This window comes from Scleropages formosus, chromosome 4 (assembly GCF_900964775.1).
Source record: "Scleropages formosus chromosome 4, fSclFor1.1, whole genome shotgun sequence".
NCBI lineage: Eukaryota > Metazoa > Chordata > Actinopteri > Osteoglossiformes > Osteoglossidae > Scleropages > Scleropages formosus.
The window spans coordinates 10,429,941-10,453,888 of record NC_041809.1 but is presented as its reverse complement, the minus strand read 5'-3'; the positions used below and the strand labels follow the sequence as shown (position 1 = coordinate 10,453,888).

Here is a 23,948-nt window from a genome sequence, read left to right as displayed (position 1 = left end):
TATTTGTGTTCTTGCTTGTCTGTGTTTGAGTGTGTGTATGTTTCAGTGCGAATACATGCACTTCTTTCCTCTTCTTATTTTTAGAAAAAAGTATCTTGTGCTTTACTTTGATGCTGATGTTCTATTATGTTATTAAGGTGGTTTGGGGAGGGGAAAAAAAGCAGATATTATACCAGCAAGTCTCCCAACTATAAAAAGGCCTAAAGTGTCAGCGGGCACAAAAATAAATGCAAAAAACTGTGAACTTGCAAATAAAACATGACACTTTGCTAAGACAGACAGATAGATAGATAGATAGATAGATAGATAGATAGATAGATAGATAGATAGATAATTTTGAGTCCCGAGGTTTCATGTTTAAAAAAAAAATAAATAGAATAAATCCAATTTGCTTCTCACCTTGCTGATCTGCAAATAAGTTGGCACAGCGCAATTTCACACCGTGCTTCTGGAAATTAGTCATAAATGTGAATCCCTTTTTTGGCAAACGTGACAAAAATAGAATGATCTGCAGGTTTTTAACTTGTCTTCAAGTGAAGATTGCTGACTTTTTTATACTGAACTTCAGCATGGTTTTCGGTGTCATTATCCAGGAGAGATGATGACTGGTATCCATCCTCTGGAGCAGAAAACTGCTGATTGGATTCAAAATCCCTTTGAAGGAAGCAAGAAATCAAAAACTAAGGAAAGTGGGGTTTCAGAGGAACCACAGTTTCCAGCGGGCGTGCTTCTTAGTCTCTGATTTGGACTTGCGTTTGGGAGTGGAGGTGAAGGCTTCCTGGGGGTAAGGCAGAGATGGGAGGGGAGGGTCCTCCTGGGGGCACAACTTCTTCATCAGGGGTTGAAGCTTGTCCTCCTGCTGCTTGAAGTCCAGCTCCACGCTGAAACAAATGACCACATGCTCAATTGCACCTGCAGGCTGGCAGTACAACAATGAAACAGCAATGATCCATGTAGGACGGCAGTGCAATTATGATACAAGAATGATCCATGCAGAAAAGCCAGTGCAGTAATGATCCAGCAATGATCCATGTAGGACGGCAATGCAATAAAGACACAACAGTGACCTATGTAGGATGATGGTACAGCAAAGATACAATGATCAGTGCAAGAAAACCAGTACAACAGTAATACTGTAGTCATTCATATAGGTAAAAGCAGAGCAATGATGATATTACAATAATCCTTGTACAATGCACACACACACACACACACACACACACACACACACACACACACACACACACACACACACACACACACGCATTGTCTGAAACTGCTTGCCAGAGCCTAGCCCAGCAGCACAGGGTGTGAGGCTGGAGGGGGAGGGGACACAGCCAGGATGGGACGCCACTCTGTCACAAGGCACCCCAAGCGGGACTCAAACCCCAGACCCACCAAAGAGCAGGACCCGGTCAAGCCCACTGCACCACTGTGCCCCCTCCTCCCCCGTACAATGGTAAGTACAATAATGACGTAAAAATTGTGCAAGTATGATGATGATAGTAATGTTACATGTTGGACAGAAGTAGAGCTAGACCCATGACTCAAGCTGAATTACAATCTAACAGATCTAGCTGCATAGAATGAGTTATCATGGCAGAAGTATATATACAATGGCATAAGGACATGAATGCAATAGTAGAGTAATACAGCAAACACAGTAACAGCTACATAAAGTAAGGAATATACACCAATTGCTATCAATGTATGAACTGTACATCAATTATGCAGTAAAATAATAAAACGGAAATAATTTTTTTACAAAGTGAAATCAAGCCTTTTTTGATCTTTTGCAGTTCACAGATTGTGTTTTGAGCTTGTATACAGTGTTCACAGGGGAAGTAAATTTAACAGTGAATTAATGTTTACACCGAGTTATGATTTTCAAAATATGAATATGTGCTCAGGATTCAAGCAAAAAAGCTTTCCTTTTATTATATGTGGCATCTGGCATGCTTATGTAGAAAGAACATTTTCCGCAGTACAGCCTTCTCCCACCTTACAAAAGTAATGTGTTCCTGAAAAATCCTTCACAATGTGAATTCTCATTGCTTGAAGATGTCGTTGCCATTAGTTTCAAATATCATCAAATTCCATTAAAATGTACACAAGAACTTCAGCACTTATAATTACTTACAATAACACAATATATGCAACAATGCAGTTCCTTGTCATTAATTTCTCAATAATTCTGTGTGGCTGCTTACCTGTGCTTGTTTAGCTCTTTTTTACAGTCAAAATAAATCAAAATAAATCAATAAAAACAATGCAAATGAATTCAGACTCCGTGAACAAGCTGACATTTTAGAATTTTGTGTTTGTGTGTATGTACTGTATACATGAAGATGGAAGAATGGTAGTACAGTAGGTTCTTTAATGTAGTGTATCTAACACTAAATCAGCTTGAATGAAGGTGTCAGATCAATACTAGTTAATAATCATTTTAAGTTGCTTTGAAAAGTTTCTGTCTCACACTGCTCTGTTGTCAAGAGGTGAGCAAAATCCAACTGTGATTCTCATAAACACTTCCTATGCTGAGAAAGGTGAAATTTTCCTCATTAAGTGAAAATCTCATAACTTGAATATAATATATAATAACTACAATAATAAAATAGGTGTTTTCTGCTTGTTTCCACAACCATATCCACTGAAATTCTCTGCTTCGCAATTACATTTGGAAGTATTTCATAAATTATCTGCTTGGAAACGCTGTGATTTCATCAAATTTGCAGCTGCTGGCTTTGGGTGTTTTCAATCAGAAATGATTTGATTCCATCCTTGCACTAGAACATCAAATGAATGCACCTAATCCAACAATATTATTAATTCAGTGAGCCTCTAGTGTTGAACTTCTTTAAATTTGGGGACATGCCAGAGGAATGCCTGCCAAATCGCCTACATTTAATTTGGCCAGTGCTGGAAATCCTGTGGTCGTTGACTGATGACTCCAAAGAGAGCCATCCGTAGAGACAGATTAAAGAGTGAAGCACATCACTCCTTCTTCATGGTTCCCGCTGCAGTGGTTCTTTCCAAGTATTCCTATAAACTCTTACACTAAACACATTTGGGATTAATGTGTCATGACTGATAGATGTCAGTCTCTGAACATTCAAAATGAGGTTTCGGAGTGCAAGCTGTGCATCACATCAGATCACCAACATGCAGCAAAACTATTCATTCATTCATTCATTCCTGACTGCTTCAGCCGGCCTGTGCTAAGAGACAAAGAACCTGCGTTCTGACACTTCCTGACCTTGCCAGACAACATCTCATCGAGATCTGTGTGTGGGCGTTAGAGACAGCCCATGGAATCATCTCTCTGAGCCATCCTCTATTATCGCCAGTAATCCTTTGGCCACAGACCATGTGATTCTCCCTTCCTAGCCCAAAGTTAAACACAGAGATTAAAGCGCCCAACGCTCTCAAGTGCACACAAATTAATCTTAACATCAGTCGTTTCTCTTCCCTTTGAGACAAGGGAGTCAAGGAACATAGTTGAAAAACAGTAATTTAAACAGAAAACAGGTGTATGAAAATTTGCCATTAAAGCCTTAAGTTCGATTCTGGCTTCTCCATAGCTTTACAATTGAAAACAGAAGAAAAAAAAATCTCTGGTTATAAATGGATCAGTCTTTCTTGCCTCTAGGGGAGTGCGGTGGTGCAGTGGGTTGGACCAGGTCCTGCTCTCCGGTGGGTCTGGGATTCGAGTCCTGCTTGGGGTGCCTTGCGATGGACTGGCATCCCGTCCTGGGTGTGTCCCCTCCACCTCCAGCCTTACGCTCTGTGTTGCCGGGTTAGGCTCCGGCTCCCTGCGACCCACGACCCCATATTGGGACAAGCGGTTCAGACAGTGTGTGTGTGCGCGCGTGTGTGTGTGTGTGTGTGTGTGTGTGTGTGTGTGTGTGTTTCTTGCCTCTTCCTTACAAATATATTTGTGACTTACAACATTACTATGGCCTTTGTAAAGTCAATTAACTTCACCTTGGAACTAACATCCCAAACAAATGCAATGAAATTGGACAGGTATTATTTTGATATGCAGAGCCAGTAGTGAGGCTATTACTCAGACGTGAACAATAAACTGCATAACTGTCTTATTCCACACTTGAAATGCCACGTGATGTGTGACCTGTCTGGAAATAAGGAATATAAAACTGTGTTCAAAAAGAGTGTACCTGCTGCATACTGGCATCATACAGATGTAAATACCTTATTTTAATTATAAACTATTCCATCAAGGGAATTAATTAAAGATGAGTTTATGTTATTTGAGGGGAGAGTGTGAGGAAAAAAAAAAAAAAAACTGCTTTGTTAGGTGGACAAAACAGCATCTGTTTAACATTCACCATCTGCATCTGCTTTCTTTCCTTTAGGAAGTATGCCAGAATCATGAAACTATTTATATTTTGACATCTCACATATTTTATCATGGTGGTTTAAGAGTGGAAATAGATATTGCAAGTAAGCATTGTGCACCTTTGCTTTGAGATGCACTGTGGGAGTGTGAGTTGAGTCGAGTATGGGGGGTGATACTGACTAATAATATAATTTCAAGTTTTAAGAAAAATATATCTAAGTGAATTAATTTAGCTGGTGGCTTTATCCAAGCTGACCTGCAATATTATGTGTAAATGTAAATGTAAATATAGGTTTATACATTAAGCTACTTACAATAATTTACCCTTTCAAACACCAAGATAATTTTTAAGGGAATGCTTCAAGGTACTCGATAATGATTCAAGGTATATCGACAAGATCTCATCACTAGCTACTCTTCAGCCAGACTGCTATCCTCAAGAGGTCCAGTGGTCAAAAGCACAAAGTTTTTTGGTTCTGGCTTCAGTGTGGTGGAATGACCTCCTCCACTTACTCTGAACTCCTGAAACTTGTACTACATTTAAGAAAAGTCTCAAGAATCACCTCTTTCAGACTCACACACACACACACACACACACATCATCTCCCCTTATCTCATAAGAGCTCAATAAAGGCGTGTTTATCTTTAATAATTTTCAATAACAATTTGTTTAATGATGTTAGCGCCTTTATTAGGCTACTAGTGTAATTTACGTATACTAGTTTATACTGTGGTATGGGATAAATTGACTGTACTCAACAATCGTATGTCTGCATCAAAATCTCACCTTCTGTTGATGTAATGCACTCTTTCTATTGTTATGTAAGATGTACATCACTCTGGAGAAAAATATCAGCTAAATTAATAAATGCGATGTAAGTGTAGGTAGTACCTTGATCGAGGGAACTGCAGCAAGAGTAGAGATTTGTACCAAGGTGTTCTGACTTAAAGGTAACAGACCTGCTTCACCACCTGCTTCCAAACCAGCCTTCCTGATTTCTTTACTCAGTTTGATGGCATCCCTTGTAGAAATCCCTTTGCCCCAGGATACAACTGCACAGAAGACAGCACCTGCTACAGCAGACTGGTTGAAGATCTGAAACAGTGACCTGGGTTCTCCAAAAGAGCTGAACTTCCTCAGACAGTCAATGGCCTTTCTTGTACATGATCTCAGTATTGCTTGACCACTCCCTCCTTTTCTCTAAGTGAACCCCTGGTACCTGTTGTGTCCCCACCACTTCCATGTTCACTCCACCAGTGGACACTGGACACAGTGTACTTTTGTAAAATCTTTCCAATGTTGAGCTGCAGTTGGAGCTCAAAAAAGTCCTTCAACAATCCTCCTTCCCAGTGAAAAAGATTATCGCTTTCAGCTCGGCTATAATTTTTTCTTCTTATTTTTATTTTCAACTGAACGCACATTTCTGCTTTTAGAGTTGAGCTCAGCATAGCAAGCAGGTATTTATTACTGCCTTAATCATACAGGCTGCAGCATACAATTATACCATAATCAATGCAGCATTCTTGAGGAAATGTCTGTGTGCATTAACATTAATGGACAAGACTGAACAAAGGGGGTAAATTAAAATGTTCATGCACAAAATTTGCATAGGTTCTATGAGATATGAACTTTTTTCTATATATCAACAGGTCTTAAACAGCATGAATCAGCCGTCTTGATGGTTCTCAATTAGTTAGTTTAAGCAAAAAATTACTCAGAAGAATATATTTATTTTAGAAAGGTAAACGTAATGAGCTTCCTGACGTCACAATGAAATATAAACAACGGACATCTTTCACATGGTCTATTTACATACAACCATCATTCAAATGAGTTTACAATAATGTAACCCACAAATTAAAAAAAGTCAAGCAGCAAGCCTCTAGAGCTATTTTTGCCCAGACATTTCCATGCTAGGGCAGCACAGTAGTGCAGCAGGAAGTGCTGGTGCCTAAAAGCACCCAGGTGATTTGGGCTTAGGTTTAAATACAGCTCAGTCTGAGAGTAGTTTTCATATTCTACTTGTTTTTTTAAGGTGGGATTTCTTGCACAGTTCAGATGTATGTCTATGAGGTGAACTGGTGATTCTAATTGCTCGTAATCCCTGAATGTATGAGTAAATGAATGTGTGTGATTGCCCTGTGATGGACTGACATTTCATCCGGGGTATAAGCTGCCTCGCCTAGCACCCTGTTTTTCTGAGACAGGTTCCAGACCACAACTTGACCACAACAATTTCGACAAGCAATGTATGACAGTGAGTATTTTTGTGCTCTATTCACTTGGGTGTCAACTGCAAATGAAATAATGCTTATTGTTTATGTTTAAAATGCAGTTTTATGTTTGTTGTGATTTCTGGTTTGTTGGTTAGGAGAAAAATCCCAGACACCTGGGTATTTTGTCCAGCCGTCTCTCTGCACCAGCTCCTAATCTCTCACAGCCATTGCTCACTGAATGCAGATCAACTCAAACATACAAGCTCTGCAGCCTCTTCATATTCCTGCCAGCACTTTACACACTGCCAATGAACACATGGACATTTTCCATTCAAGAGCAAGTATTAAAAATGCAGTCCATTTTAAATTAATGTAATCAATACATCACAATAAAAGTATGCTTAATTCATGCTTATGTATTTATGGTCTTCATGATTGATGGTAGGAAACAGCACTATAAATTTCCACAGCATTTTCTTCCATCATTGTATCATATATAATTTGGTCCAGGTTTAACTCAATGATGTGCTTGTCTGGTTTGCTGTGTAATAATAATAATAATAATAATAATAATAATAATAATAATAAGAAGAAGAAGAAGAAGAAGAAGAAGAAGAAGAAGAAGAAGAAGGTCTTTTTATAGTGGCAGCTAATGCCACTGTAGGATATGGCATCAATGTAAGTTGAAAAACCAAAACATAAAACAAAATACTACAGTGTAAAATACACACACACACACACACACACACACACACACACACACACACACACACACACACACATTTTCTGAACCACTTGTCCCATTTGGGGTCACGGGGAGCCAGAGCCTAACCTGGCAACACAGGACAGAAGGCTGGAGGGGACACACCCAGGATGGGACGCCAGTCCATTGCAAGGCACCCCAAGCAGGACTCGAACCCCAGACCCACTGGAGAGCAGGACCTGGTCCAACCCACCACACCACTGCGCCACCACACCCCCCCCAGTGTAAAATATCTTGGTAAAATAGCAAAAATAATTTTAATGTCAGTCAGGAACACAGCTGCAAAATGTAATAGAAAGAGTCACCCAATAGTTTTCAGTCAGATTTTATTGCAAGTACTTAAATCTTACTTTTAACTGGTACAATAAGCTTTTCGGAGTAATAAAACATAATAATTATTTTTCTGTGTATAGATGCTCCTCTACTTACGATGGTTTGACTTATGATTTTTCGATGGTGAGCTGGTGATGGTAGAAACCATACTTCCAGTTTTGAATTTTGATTGTTTCCCGGGCAAGTGATATGCGGTGCAATACTCTCTCACGATGCTGGGCAGTGGCAGCAAGGCCGTAATGGCAATCACACGCATGCTAGGCTATGATGTTCAGTAGGTTAGGTGTATTAAATGCATTTTTCACTTATGATGGGTTTCACGGAACATAACCTCATTGTAAGTTGGGGACCACTTGTAAATTGAAATTTATCTGGCCCACACCCTGAATATGTATCTTTGACATGCACACAGTACATACTGGCTCCATGACTGCCCTGTACAGTATTTCTGAAGTCAACAGTGCATTTTGGCCGCTTTGCTACATATAATGTTAATTTTAAACATCGATATACAGTACTGTACAAACCCCGACTTGCATTTCTATTCCAATCGCATAAAAAACGTGGCTTAAGTAGAAAAATGGAGCAAAAGGGTACTTCTTTCATACCAAGAATGACAATAAATTTCTAACCCTTGAGTCATGTATTTAACCCGCATTACGCCAATACTTTTACGTTTCAGGGAGGAATTTTCGCCATGAGTAAGGTCAGAAGCAGGTCAGATACACTTGTGTAAATAATGAAACAACGCTGTAATGGAAACTACCCGGACTAAACAGCGTAAATTCAGGCCTCTATAATAAATATACTGTTGAAGTTAGCTGTCAGGGCAGTCCCCCTCAAGGACTGCAGCCAGCTGTCAATGTTGGTCTTTGCAGAGCTGACTGCAATCAACACCAGTGATCAGTCATCTTTTCCATCCTCACTGTTAATTAGACCACTCATTCCCAATCATCTTAACTACTGCCATAGCCCCCCTACTCAGCTGCCCCTCCCTTTAATACGCTGTACTGCTTTCAATATGTCAGATGTATTAATCTGAGAGCAATACAAACAAATCTTCAGACTGAATACAGATGGTTGGTTGCCCGCTGTATTTTTTCCTTCCAATGATGCTTTTTCGTATCAGTGATTAATAACGAGTTTGTTCTGTATATAGTGGTGAATAAGATGTTTACATTAACCGCTTGAAGGACCCAGACCACGGAAAGCCAGGGAACAATACTGGTAAACTCCACTGTAAGATAACTGCACTACTAATGCACCATATATAATCACTATTTCTTATTTATTTGGTTTCACAGGGGCTAATGTTGCAGCCTTGGAGTCAAATGACCTGAGTTTCAATCCAAGCTGCTGCTGTAGAACCTTTAAGAAGTTACCCTGAATTTGTACAATAAGAATTACTCAGCTGTGTAAATGGAAAAATCATTGTAAGGACCTGTGTAAGCAATTTGAATAATTCTCTTAAAAAAAGAAAAAAAAAAAACTTAGATGAATTTGATTACTTCATTGTTATCATGCCCTGTCAGGATTTTTATTTTCCTTAACTAATGCATATCCTATCTAACATTATCTCCTGAAGGAAAAAAAAAAAAAAACATTCAGCAATCTTAAAATTAAATTATTTTACATTTATTCACATAGCAGATGCTTTTCTCCAAAGCGACTTACAATGGATACTATGTAGTGTTACTAGCCCACACACCTTATTCACCAAGGTGACTTACACTGCTAGATACACTACTTATAATGGGTCACTCATCCATACATCAGTGGAACACACTCTCTCTGTGTCACTCATACACACTATGGGAATATAAATATATGGAACCTGAACAGCATGTCTTTGGACTGTGGGAGGAAACCAGAGCACCCAGAGAAAACCCACGCAGACATGGGGAGAACATGCAAACTCCACACAGATTGAGCGGGGATCGAACCCACGTTCCCTCGCACCACCCAGGCCCTATGAGACATTTACAGTTATTTATTTAGCAGACACTTTTCTCCAAAGCAATTTCCAATGAACTCTATGTAGTGTTATCAGCCCACACACCTTATTCACCATGGTGACCTACACTGCTAGATGCACTACTTACAATGGGTCACTCATCCATACATCAGTGGAACAGTCTCGCTGTCACTCATGCACTACAGGTGGACCTGAACAGCATGTCTGGGGTTTTAATCATTTTAAATGATTTTGCCTAAAACAATGATTTAACAAAATGTAAAAAATCTATCAACATAAAATAACTAAGGAAAAAAATGTGATTTCCAGGCACTTGACTTTTTTGTCTTCTTTTAATATTTTAATATCTTCTTTTAGGGGGGGGGGGCGCGGGGGCGCGGTGGCGCAGTGGGTTGGACCGCAGTCCTGCTCTCCAGTAGGTCTGGGGTTCGAGTCCCGCTTGGGGTGCCTTGCGATGGACTGGCGTCCCGTCCTGGGTGTGTCCCCTCCCCCTCCGGCCTTACGCCCTGTGTTGCCGGGTAGGCTCCGGTTCCCCGTGACCCCGTAAGGGACAAGTGGTTCTGAAAATGTGTGTGTGTGTATCTTCTTTTAATATTTTAATATGCACAACTTTAAGGTGTGGCATTTTTCAAGTGCCGAACAACAGCAAATAAGGAGGCTTGTGTGTTTTTTCAGCAGATCTGCTGCCCTCTCCATTTAATTTTTGCTTGGCATTTTCTATACAGTCCAGGAATGAAATGATGTAAAGAGGGAAATGGTTGATGGCCTTGGATTACTCTGTGCGTTCTTTATTCCTTGTAGCTCGTTTTAATGCCAATTTGTTTTTTTGCAAGTTGTTCTAATAAAACCTTTGCATGAAACAATAACTGGGGGCGGGGGGGATGGAAAACCCTGAAGGGCAGTGGCAAAATAATCATGGGCGACGTGAGGGAATAGTGTGATATAACCACTGCGTGAGTCAGGCCCAGGTTAAAGGAAAAAGGTTCGGATGAGGATAAGGAAAACTGGTGGAAACACAAGACCTCAAACAAAAATGCTTTTCTATTGTGGAAACGAGTAATTCCTTCATGTCTGACTTTTAGAAATGCAGTTCTTGGAGTGCGCATATCACAAAAAGGAAAATGATTTTGTTGCTGGAAATATCCAAATATTTAGCAAATATTTGTGAAAATAAGCATCACACTTTTTTTAACCAGTGCGAACAGATGTACAATGTTTTATCAGTGAATTTTTGAAGTTGTCCTTCCTTTCAACATCTAAACATGAATCTGAGGAATTGGACAAAAATATTTGCAAGGAAACCTTGAAGCAATTATAACTTTGAGATGCTGGTCAATTTTGAAAACATATAATACTTTCAGTAAGAGAGATCAGCTTTTTTAAAAAATTTTTTCTGTACCTAACCTTTAATAATTATTTTTTTAAATCTAGTTTTAGGAATTCTAACTTGGTATAATTGTATAATAATAATAATAATAATAATAATAATAATAATAATAATAATAATAATATTTTCCTTGCCCTGAATTTTTTTTTTCTAAATTCTATTCCTGAAAAAATGTCACTGTCTTCCTTTCAAAATACTACTGCATTTTGTTCAAGTGAACTGAAAACAGACATGAAAGTTTTTGACGTGCAAATACACACCTGTAATGTACACAGACAGCTTAATCGGTTTCCAGCACTGCCTCATTAGAAATCATGGACACCCTAAAAAGGTTATCATCTTCTTTTTGAAAACACTGCCAAAACATATGAATATGCCATGATGGACCACGTCTTTGTTTCTTGGTTCTGAAGTTCGCCTGTTTGACAGGCGAATATGATGCGTGCCCTAGGTTGTATGTTGTGAGTCCATGTTTTCTTGCACTGTGACCCCTTAAGCCTTGTTCTTCATTAAAACCTCTGCTTTCCTGTATGAGCTTTGTAGGGGGGGTGGGCCAATGGCACCCTCTCCAATCCGCTCCCTGCTAATCTGTAGGCAGAGAAGAGGTCTGGGTCCCTTGCCATGTCTTTCACTGTCCCTGTAAGTGCCATGTCCGTATCTATGACAACCAGGCGGCTGCACTAGAAAGAGACGCTATCTCTTGCCAAGGCAGCAGACAAAAAGGTGGCCTGTACAGTCAGAACGCAGACTCTACACATGGTGGAGCATTATAATTTTGGACAAACCTTCCCAACAGCCTCTTTGCCACTTTTGTATGAAATGGACTTGAAGCAATAGAGCACAGTGGCTCTGTGGGTGATGCTGATGCCTCGAGGATGTTGGATTGAATTCACTCAATGTTCTCCCTGCACACAGACTGTCTGTCCTTGGAATGTTTAAAATAAATAAACAGTACATAGATGCAATTGGCCAGCAGTGAATTGGTGTGTCCGGCTTCCTGCCCTAAAGTTCTCTCTATTATGTCTCTATCACAGTGGTGCTCATTGCATAAATGTTAATAGACTAGACAAAATACGAATCTACAAGATATAATTTTAACTGGCAACTGCTATACTCTGAACTGAAACGCAACATGTTTGTTCTTGCAGAATAGTCTTGTTGACATTCTCCCAAAATTGTTATTTTAGTGCAGCTAATTCACTTCCTCCCAACAACTGGCAGTGCAGAGCTTTACAAACTCAAATTTTACACCTAATTGCAGTCTTTTCAAACTCAAATTATGGAAGATGGTGAAAAAAATGGTGGGAGAAGAGTACTTTCTCAAGGTTTGACTTCATGAGTTGGTCATGCAGCACTGTGTAAGAGCATTACTAATTAAAGCTTATGGTCATCACAAGAGCCTCCACAAAAACATAATGGAAAAAGAAACGTACACAATATCACCAAGAGCTATATTCTAATGTCAAATCATTTTGATGTATCTTCAACTTTCATCAGCATATTAAGCAACATCACCATAGTGTAAGATAATTAGATTATTGGATTTCTTGACGAACAAAGAAACAATGAGCATTGTGGCTTAAAGCACTAGTCTTAAAATAAATTGAATCCATTTAAATCCTCTGTCATGCTAAGATGGTCTTTAATTAGACTGTGGCAAATGTGCTGTATCACATTAGTATTCCCAGATTATAGATCATAGTGAGAAGGAAAATGTGATTACATTAATCATTTCTGCATGCCAGTTGTTTTTGTACACGACATATTGACAGCGTTGGGTGCATCCAGTTGCCATAAGAACAATAAAATCAGAAATAACTAAAACCGATGTAAGCAACAGGTCTTGTTATGCAAAAGGATGCTGATCAGGTCAAATATATATAATGTGGTGCATCCATCCATCCATCCACCCATTTTCATTAAACAATTGTCCTGATGAGGGTTACAGAGTACTGTAGCATATGCTTCATAGTATACAATGTATTATATATGTATTATACAGCACATCTTAATACAGGACATACAGTATATATAATGACCATTCCTGTAGGGTTTAAGCAGCACTATAAATTAAACAAGTAACCATATATGTCACAGTCCTTTTTATTACAAAGACAATGATTAGAATTGTTTATGAAGAACCATCGACATCTACTGTACACTCTTTTTTGGAAGTTAAAACATCAGTTCATAAGCTGCTTTGATATTGTTTCAACCCCGTTTGCATTGGCCTTGCCCATACCTCGCTTTGTCACAGTGAAAACACCCGGTAGGCAGTGGGTAAATCCAGCTGTGTACACATAGAGGCTAAAAAAAAAGAAAATCGCCCATTCCTTTCTCCCATTTCACAGAAGTATCATTTTCTACATGAAATATCCCAAACACTTTGCTCAGTGACAGTTTTGCAGTATCTTCAGAAAACCCAATAAAACATTTGGCAAATATGGGCTTTCATTCATAAAGGTTTGTAATATAAATGATGGCTTTCTCTCTCAGTCTAATGGAATCACGAATCAAACCCGGTTTAGTCCAAGGAATACTGAAAGCTTTAGACCATTGTGATATAAAGCCTTCACTATTCTTGTGTCAATACATCAAGGCCTCACACTGGAAGTGAATTTGTTTCCCATATGGAGGACCGATATTTTGCAAAACTGAGATCCAGGGTTGCATAAGGAAGCTGAGCATCCATCGAATGGCCTTTGTCTAGTTTTCCTGATTTCTCCATTTCCATGATGTTGACAAAGTCAGCTTCTGGCAGGGAAGCTCTCAGTGATCAGTTGATTAATATTTCTTGGTCCCTTGGGGTCTACCTTGCAATCTGCATTATTTACATTGCACTCTACTGCTAAATCCAATGATAAAGCTCTGCTGCCCTGCATTTCTTACTAGAGTGAATGCGAGTTTTAGGAACATGAACCATAAATGTTTTGTTGGAGAGATGAAAACAGTAATGCAAAAAAAGACTTTTGTCACTTTTCAGCTGTATATAGCTGTAGGAAAAGCTGACTTTGCTGTGGAAAGCATGGGTAAAATCTATCAGTTAAACATAAGTATAATGTAAATATAATATAATTTATTAGTTAAATATTATATTATATAACCATAACAGTGGATTGCTGGTAGCATAGTGTTTAGGGTTTCTGCCTTTGGATCCAAAGGTTGCAGGTTTGATCCCTACCTCCAACTGTAGTAAGGTACTTCCCCTAAACTGTGCCACTAAAATTATTCAGTTAAATGGGTAAATAATTGTGACCTTAACATTGTAAGCTGCTTTAGAAAACAAAAAACTGTCAGGTAAATATAGTATATTTACAAGTATTAATTTAGCAGATGCTTTTCTCCAAGGTGATGTACACCTCAGAAAAATACAAAGAGTGCATTGGATCAACAGAAGGGGAGATTTGGATGCAGACACGTGATTCTACAGCTAATTTGTCACACTACACCACATGAGCAAGTATACATCACACAAGTAGCTGCAAAAAAACTATTGTGCTGTTACAATGAAGTTATTGGTAAATTAGTTATGATTACCTGAGTTTGAAGTCTGAGTAAATATGAAGCATGTTGAACGGTATATTGTTTTTCATGTTTGTAATAGGAAAAATGTGTGTTGGTGCCATATACTGCCCATTACTGAGACTTTTGCGTTTTCTCTCTGACAGGAAGTAGTTCTGTTGTTATAGTCAGTGCACATGGTGAACTCCTCTTCTAATCTGTCCAAATCTTTTCCCTACTCAGTCCTGCAATAGCATCGCCTGTATGTTTCCATTCAGTTTCACTTTATTAATGTTATAGTCTCTATTTTGTCATGAGACATTATAATTTGGGTAGTTATGTTACTAACTTATTGATGGTCTTACCTTCTGGAAATACTGTATAGAAATTCCTTGAGAATGTTTTCTAAATCAAAGCAAATCTTGAAGGATTAATTAAAGTTATGCATATGTACTTTGTATATTAGAACAATTGTGATGCTTTATGGTTTGTATATTTATTTGGATATGTGCTATTGATATATTGTATGTTCGTTTCTTTGTCTATAGTTTCACCACTTGCCTAAAACTATTAAACGTGTGGGTGAAAAACTAAGGTCAGTTGGAATACGTTAACATATAAGTTGAATTTCTAACAGGGGTTTCCCCTTTCAACGATGAAACCCCACAGTTAGTCTTCCAAGAGCATTCTCAACTATGACATTCCTTGGCCAGATGGTGAAGAAGCGCTATCGGCTAACTGAAGGAATGCCATTGAGATTCTTCTTACTATGGACATGACTAAGAGGGCTGGCCTTAAAGACCTGAAGCAGCACACACTCTTTAAGGGTCTGGACTGGAACAACCTCCAGAAGCAGGCCATGCTGTTCATCCCCCAGCCCGACAATGAATTGGACACTTCGTACTTTGAGGCACAGAACAACTCTCAGCACCTTGTTGTTTCTGGTTTCAGTTTGTAGAGGAATCCATACTTCTTTCAGTTTGTTTTGTTTTAATTTCATATTTTCTTTCAAAGCTCCAAGGAAGTAAGACTGGCGAGGTCCTTTGAATTACATTGGCCAGTGATATAACATGTTTGAAAACTTTTATCTGTTTGAAGCTTCAAATCTGTTTATATGAAATTACATCTTTTTCTAAGTGTATATGTTTGTAATTTACATTATATATTAACTGGACTTGTTTTATTTGGTATACTCTGCCCAGCACAGCTTTTCAGTCATATTGTTGTTGACTCCACATGTTATCTCAGTAATAATATAAGTAATAAATAATAATAAATTTGTTAGTCTTTTTCTTTGGTGGAATGAGGACCATATTTTCCATCTCTAAAACAAAAGAAAACAAAACTTTTCCTTGTTAATTTCGCACTGTATTTCCAGAGTTAAAATGTAAAGTAATGGCTTGTAGAAATAGTTAGGGCTATACCATCTTGGGGCAATAGTCTTTTCTGGATGCCTACATTCTCAGGCACTGTCACTCTAGGTCTATTGCATCATTTTTTCTTCTCTGCTTGCGAGTCACGCGTGGCTGCTGTCTCCCTTCAAATTCTGATAGGGCTCCATCCATTTACTGTCATCTAATGGCACCTGTCCATGTGCATTATATATACATTCACTTGCTGGGTAGCCTTGTCATCTTTATATATATACGCATGTGAATGCGTTTGCATATATTCCCCTTAAGCTATTACTACTCCAACACGTAAAGTGGACCTTTCCCGACCTTCTATCTGGTGCCATTCCTTGTACTGTCTTGAAACCAAGAAGAATGAAACAAAGCATACTGGAAAGAGTATAAACAATTTTGGGCAGTGGATGTACCAGCAGTTGGAAAAGCTTTTCATGTATTATTATTTTTTTCTGTGTTAATTATACACGTGTATAGAAATTAAATTACAGTTTTACCCATATCTACAGCTCAATATATAATTTACTGAAGCTATTCAGGATAGGTACTTAACTCAAGGGTACTACAGCAGGACTCCTTATGCGACTCATAAAGGCAACCTTCAGAATAGCGTGCAAGTCCGTGTACTTAACTACAGTGCCACCTGTTTCCTGAAAGGTCATGTTCAAGGAGGTACTCTGCCATAATGTTCCCATGAGAACGGCACACTATCCATATTGGCATTATTTTTTTTTTTTTTTTTTTTTTTTGAGAGAAAAAAAAAAAAAGGAAAGGAGGAAACCACAAAGGGAGCTGCAAACCCACCTGTAAATAATGCAGGCGCTGTTTCGACACGTGTCGCAGTTGGCCGTGTCCTGTCCGGTCCGATAGGAGAGGCTGTGGAGATAAGAGTGTGAGTGAGTAATTACAAGGCTTACTTGGCTCATTCTGTACCTATTTTCTCAATGTCCATCCTTCTGCATCATCCCTCATTATCTTTCAGAGTAAACATGGCCTGTATATACTGTAAGCTATAGTCTTGCCAAAATTAAAGAATACCATTGTAAAATCATGTTCTCCTCTCCAGGAGCCCTGAATTCCTAACATCTATAAGTGACTTCTGGTTAACCATGTTAGTCTGCATTTATTATTATTTAGACAGGAGAAATGTGATATTTTTATAGCATTGACAAAATTTTCACACTTTACTGTTTACCATACTACCTCACAGAAGCCAATGTACAATTAACAGTCCATATCAATATCATGTTTAAGATGTTTAACACGTACAGTTTTAGTTATAAATTTATTTATTTTACTTTTATTTGTGTTGCTCATTTAATGAAGGTGAAACTCTTTTTTTCCTTCTTTTTTCCTCAAGCTTGTCTCCCTCAATTATCCTTGAAATTTGGTTTCAGTTTAGAAACATGAAAACGAGAAGAAAATCTGAAACAAAGTTTTTCTTTTTTTTTTTTTTCTGAGTTTTGAATTCAAATATATTGGAAGAGTCCTATCATGAAGGCAGAATTTGTAATATTTGTGGTGGTAAATTGTTAAAAGGCACTAAAACTTTGATGCTGAATATTGTATGTAATTGTTATACCATCTTTTTAAGGTATGACTTAAAAGCTCACCTTGAAGCCCATTACTTATTACATGAAATTACATGGGTGACAAATACTTTACTACAGACTTCAGCTAGCTGCTTTTAAATATGACTTTTATAACCAATTCAATCAGTTAAAAAGTTTTACGGTCATAAGAAATTGCAGGGAGTAAAGAATTAAAATATTCCATGCATCATGTTTAAAGTTTGCATTTGTAGCTACTTTAACCTGAATCAAGAAAAGTACTTTCAAACATTTTGTGATGTAATGTATTAATACAACTGAAAAACATTCCTGTTTTGTTCACATTTTAGAATGAGAATACACTAAATATCACTCTTCATGCAATTTAATACATACTGTACATATTAAAAGCAGCAGTTTTGTTCATAAATAAGCACATTTAATAATATGTATTAAAAATAAGATAGACTGCATGATTATTAGTGACAAGGAGCTTGGGAGGATTGGGTTTCAACAGACAGATTCCATTACAATATTAAAAAAGGGGTGGCAGGATGGGGGATAAGGACATGCAGAAAATGAAAATGGAAAAAGGACAACGGCATTGGTGCAAATCTTTGTTCTCAGGTAGTAATACACCCTGAAATTACAAATGACTTGAGCTACCATCACATGGTGTGTATGTGTGTGTGTCTATGTGTGTGTCTGTATCTGTGTGTCTGTGTGTTTTACAGCATAAGGCTGGAATGTGAGGAGAAATTGAACCACTAATCACCCCGCAGCTGTAAGTCTGTCACGTGCGGAGGTAACGCTGACAAGGATGCATGTTGCTGTAAGTCCAAATGCAGACGAAAAGGGTGATGTTCTCAAATCCAGAGTGTTCTCATGAGGAAAACTGAATTAGTAGAGAGAAACATAATTTAGACCAGGCTGAGACATGGGACCAGGACAAAAGCACAGAGGATGGAAGCAGACAGGACAGAGTTTTGGATTAGTACACAAGCACATTGTGAATAGGACCTTGAAAGCAGGTGAGTTATCACAGAAGGAGAATCGCTGTTAGATCACCAGGAAATGCAGTGAAGAGCTGACCAAGAACCTGCACTATATGTTTCTACTTCACTCCCTTTTTAGTGCTAGAGATCTGGTGTTCATTGCATTTAGGTGTGTTGGTGCAGCTCAGTGGCTCTGGGGGCGACGCCCCCTACATTCACCCTGAGTCTGATTCTCAGGGATAATGAAATATGTATTTGAATAAATGTGAAAAATAATTAGGAAAACTCACAAGCAAATTCATGAAGTAAGAAATATTCTACATATGTATTACTGGGCGGCACGGTGGCACAGCGAAAACACCTGGGTGGTGCAAGAGGACGTGGGGTCGATCCACACTCAGCCTGTGTGGAGTTTGCATGTTCTACCTATGCCTGGGTAGGTTTCCTCCCACAGTCTAAAGACATGCTGTTCAGGTTCACCCATAGTCACAGAGAAAGTGTGTTCCACTGATGTATGGATGAGTGTATCTAGCGGTGTGTAAATCACCTTGGTGAATAAAATGTGTGGGCTGATAACACTACATAGAGTTCATTGGAAGTTGCTTTGGATAAAAGCGTCCGCTAAATAAATAGATGTAATACTAAATAAGATATATTTCAAAGATTTGCATTTGAACATCTTGAACTACGTCTCTGCCTAAACCCTTCAAGGGTGTTAATTTGTACTATTTATGGTCTGTATTATAGTCTGACTGGCACTGTACATCCTCTGGCAAGAATGCCAGGAAGCTTGAGCAGGCTTCAATATGTCCTCATTGAAGTGAAAATTCGCAGTGTAAATCTTGCCCCAGATGTTATTGTCAGTCTCACTTAATGTTAATATCGGTGTACAAAATGTTATCTTCACCGTATGGTGCTCATGGTGTCCCTACTGTGGGGGATGCTTAGGCTCGTAAAACCCAACATGCTCAGGCATTTCTGCTTGTCCACAGTAATTACTGCCCGTTGTCACCGGCCCACTGATGGACCACCCTGCGATAGTGCTGAACCCTTATTTTGCCCGATCAGATGGAGTGACCTCCACCGAGCATATCGCAGCATATCGATCGATACCAGTGATGGGGTGTTTCAGGTCACTGCCGGCAGCAGGGTTTCATTCACCCCAAAGACACAAACTCTCCTCAAGAGGGGACAATTTAATGACTTGCACAGACTGACAGCGCGTTTTTGCCTCAAAAACGAAAAAAGCTCCACGGGATTGTGAGCCAAGCATAGACACATTTGGTACATTTTATTTTCGGCAAAATAAATGTCCTCCAATGTGACCTCTCAAAAAATTTCAGTTATGGACTGTTCACTCTCATCCAGAGGGATATATATGGACCCAAAGGCACAAAAATGTGTTCAGTGCACTAAAGTTGATCCAGGCAAAACCACATCATCGCCATTTAAATCAACGTCAAAAAGATTATGTAAGTATTTTTACACACTATATATAAAGAACCAGCAAAAGTATTGAGTGAAACATCATATTTTTGTGCGTTAAGGCTGAAAAATAAGGCTGTTCTACATGATCGACAAAAAAGCAGTCAATCAAAATGACAAAGGTGTAAATTAGGGTAACATACTGTCACTGTAGCAGCTACTTTGACAAATTTAGATTTCCTCTAGTGAAAGGGGAGCTGCTTGTTTGTTATGCACTTGGTCTTGTGGGACAGCGGGTACCATAGTGGTTTGAGCTGTTGCCTTCGAAGGTTAGATCCCCACCACCGGCTGTAGTACCCCTGAGCAAGGTACTTACCCTAAAATAGCTTCAATAAAGTTATCCAGCTGTATAAATGGGTAAATATTTGTAGGTAGACTAACACTGTAAGTTGCTCTGGAGAAAAGCATCAGCTAAATGAATAAATGTAAATGTCTAACCTAAACTGAAGTCTTGGGTTTCTAGTGTCTTGGAATTGGGGATCTCGGACTCTGTTTGGCGTTGGCTCCTTGACAGTGTACAACCATCATCCTGAAAGTCAATCCACATTCTCCATGCCTTACTACCTGGCAGGTTGCAGAAGGCTGAGATTGCATTTTCAATCTGTAAACGATGGGAAGGCACAAGCGGCTTCTCATTATATTGGGGAGTCAACAGTGAAGGTGATCTCCTCAATCTGTGTTAGAGTGTCCACAGATTCTCTTCAAGTCCTGCAGCTCCAAAGGGGACTAGAAAGAGGAAAATAATTTACAGCAGTCTAGCCTGTGGGGATGCTGCTTATGTGTGATCATAATTATATTCTTGGGTGGCTGACAGTTCTTCAGCCACAGGGAACTTGTAGCTCTGAACATCCTATTGAGACAAATAACCCACAATAAAGTCTCCGGTCAAACAGGCTTCTCCAACCCCACCCAGAAAAACTGTTACGTACGCAATATAACAATATATAAATACATAGAGTACATTTGTTCTAAAAGTTTTTTAGAATTTTTTTTTTTTTTTTAAAGCCCACATCCTGCCATCCTGCCATTGTGACCACTTTCACAACACAAAGGGCTTTAGAATCAGCAGAATCAATAATAACAGTAATGAAAATTACAGCAACAACAACAACAACAACAACGACAACAATAATAATAATAATAATAATAATAATAATAATTAGAAGAAGAAGAAGAAGAAGAAGAAGAAGAAGAAGCTAAAGACAGCAAGTAAAATATTAGGTATAATTTTACCAGAAGAGAAGAAGCAGAAATTAGGACAAAAAATCCCACAACCCAAAGCACACACAAAAAATCTTGGGATGGGAGGTGACCTCACAAAGTTTTTAGCAACAAGTGCATACTACCACATCTAACCCTTCTGCCCACCAGCATCCTCAAGTCGTCACAATATATTCTAACATACTTCACAACAGCTGCCTTATAGTCCTCTCCATCAGTGTCTTTACAACAGCAGGCAGCTATTCCTCATTCCTCAGAACAAATGTAATGGAGCAGGCTGTGAAACTTGAGCATCAGCTTCAGACATCCCTGATACTGGGATTCTACCTCCCACACACTCAGAATTATGTAGTTTTTTCCCCAAAACTACTTACAGTAGCTGACCCTTTTATACAGCTCTGAGTTTTACTAGAGATAAAATGGAACAGTACCTTGATCAAGTGCACTGGGAAGGGAGTCTGGAGTGGGGCTTGAACTAGCAATGAATCCATGTGCTTACCAATTATGTTCCACGTTGCTTAATTCAGTGTATGATTGAGTATTTAACTGTTTTGGATGTATGCACACCAAAAATGTTTTATATATACAGTATATGTGGGATTGGTGCATGAGGAGGTTAGAATATTAGTATATCTAAAATGGACTGATGATAATAGTGCTTAGAAAGAAGGAATGAGGGGTGAAAAGTATGCAAGTTGCCTAGAAAGAGGGAAAAAATACTAAGGATGTAATACTAAGTCATTTATTATTGATGCAATACTGAGTTATAAATTATTTACCAGAAATGCTGGAAAAGTAAACTTTGGACACTGAAAATCAATAATTTGTGACCAAGAACAAAACATATGCTGATATTTCTAAAATCAACCTGAAAAACATATCAACACTGGCCACCAGAAGGGACCACCACTGAAGCAATGTACACAGGTTTTAAAATGCTGAAAATTGCACTTTATTTTTCTGCTAGGAAGACCTTAATTTATATGGTATTATAATACAAATATTAATTTGTTTGTTCATTTGTTGGTTTGTTTATTTGTTTGCTCATTCGTTCGTTCTCTCACAGTTTTATTTTGGGATTTTGTGGAGGATAAAACAGGGTGTGTGATGTAGAGAGATAATACAGTATGTAACTTACTTTTAGATAAGGTAATCCTCCACCCTCCAACCTACCTGGAACATGATCAATTGATTGATGGAAGGAATGGATAGATGGATGTGTGGATGGATGGATGGATCAAACAATCAATCAAATGATAAATCAAAAAAAAAAAAAGAGTTCCATAAATTGTCCAGCTTTTTCCATTTGCAGAGGAAAAAAGAAGATAGAGAAGAGTAAAGATCACCAGTGTGTAGAGTTTCTGGTGTAGTATTTCTGAGCAGCGTACTTAACATACTTGCCAAAAAACTGGCCCAAAAAGTGTCTTTAAGCAAACCAATTATGCAAACAAGAAGCATTTACATTTATTCAGCTTTTCATTTTTTTTTCATTGCAATAAACATTTAACAGTTATATATGTTGGCTGAATAAATAGAATGAAAATGAAAGGTTTGGTCACAGAGAAAATAAAGAAATAAAAAGAATCTTATTTGTTTCACTGATGTGGAAATTAGTCCCATATAATATTTACTGTATTTGGTTACTGCAATACATTTACTTTTTTTCAGATTTAATTCATACATGATGGCACCACAGAGGAACAAATGCAGCACTAATAGAAGGAAGCAAATGTATCTTTTCACTTTTGTGGAAAACCCAGCACGGAAGAGTAACAGCGTAAAATAAACAGTGTAAAATGTACCATTTGCCAGTTATTTGCAGTTTTTTCTTATATAAAATAAAATATCTCTCTTATAATCTCAAAACACAAAAATATTTAAACAAATGTATTATTTTATTATGAAGAAGAAGAAGAAGAAGAAGAAGAAGAAGAAGAAGTATTGCCTGGGGGCACTGGAAGACATCTGTAAAGTTGGACGCTGCAAGATGTCCCTCGAGTTTTTTTGCCTTTTTTGTCCTCTTTAGAAAAGGTCTCTGTCTTCTGGCAAAGCCTTGCCAGTGGCCCCAAATTCGCCCCTTTTTTGCGGGTACTTGAATGCAATTTCCTTCCGTTTCATCTGGCCAGATTGGGAACTCTTGACTAGTGAATAGGAGCCACTTTGATATAGATCAAGGGAGTGGCTGACAAGGACAAGGACTGTCTGCTCGTTCCATACTTCCAAGTCCCCTCTGCTCTAGCATTAAGTTTGAATCAATGCGCGTTCTAAAGGTCATTTACTCATGCTTTTCAAATGTGCTATTCATGACAATGACAGTGTAGACATGATTTTTTTCACTTCTTTCTTTTTCTTGCATGTTTTTATTTTCTCTTCTTTTTTTATTACCTTGACACATAAGTGTCCACTGAAGAAACATTCAAATAAATTGCGCTGGTTCTATATCCAAGGTAGCAGTGTGTGGATTGAGAGTCAATTTTAACTGAAATAAAGTATCAGAAACTGTGATTCTCTTCGAAGCATTATTGTAAACATGCCGTCTGTCACAACTAATAGGACAGTATGATACAGAATGCATCAAAAATATACAGGGGAACTGGGATGGCTTTAATGTTAGTGGTTATGTACTGGAAACACCAGGGGTTGTCTATCTTTTATAAATTTCCACCCCATAATCCAATGCTTTTCCATCTGTCTTCACTGACATTGAATAACTCTGAGAAGTATCTCAGCATTTCCACAGATATATGAGAACTCT

The 23,948-nt window shown here is 38.4% G+C and overlaps 1 protein-coding gene across 1 annotated transcript in view; it reads right to left on the bottom strand.

Moving 5' to 3' along the window:
• Nucleotides 1-348: 348 nt before the first annotated feature.
• LOC108932814 (inhibitory synaptic factor 2A-like) overlaps nucleotides 349-23,948 on the bottom strand; it is a 42,085-nt gene continuing 18,485 nt past the window's right edge. Inside the window, exons 3-4 of the mRNA XM_029251412.1 lie at nucleotides 16,747-16,818; nucleotides 349-881 (exon numbers count right to left, since the gene is read on the bottom strand). Of these exons, the coding sequence (XP_029107245.1) occupies nucleotides 698-881; nucleotides 16,747-16,818 (256 nt within the window). The 3' untranslated portion in view covers nucleotides 349-697. The remainder of the gene's footprint in view (nucleotides 882-16,746; nucleotides 16,819-23,948) is intronic.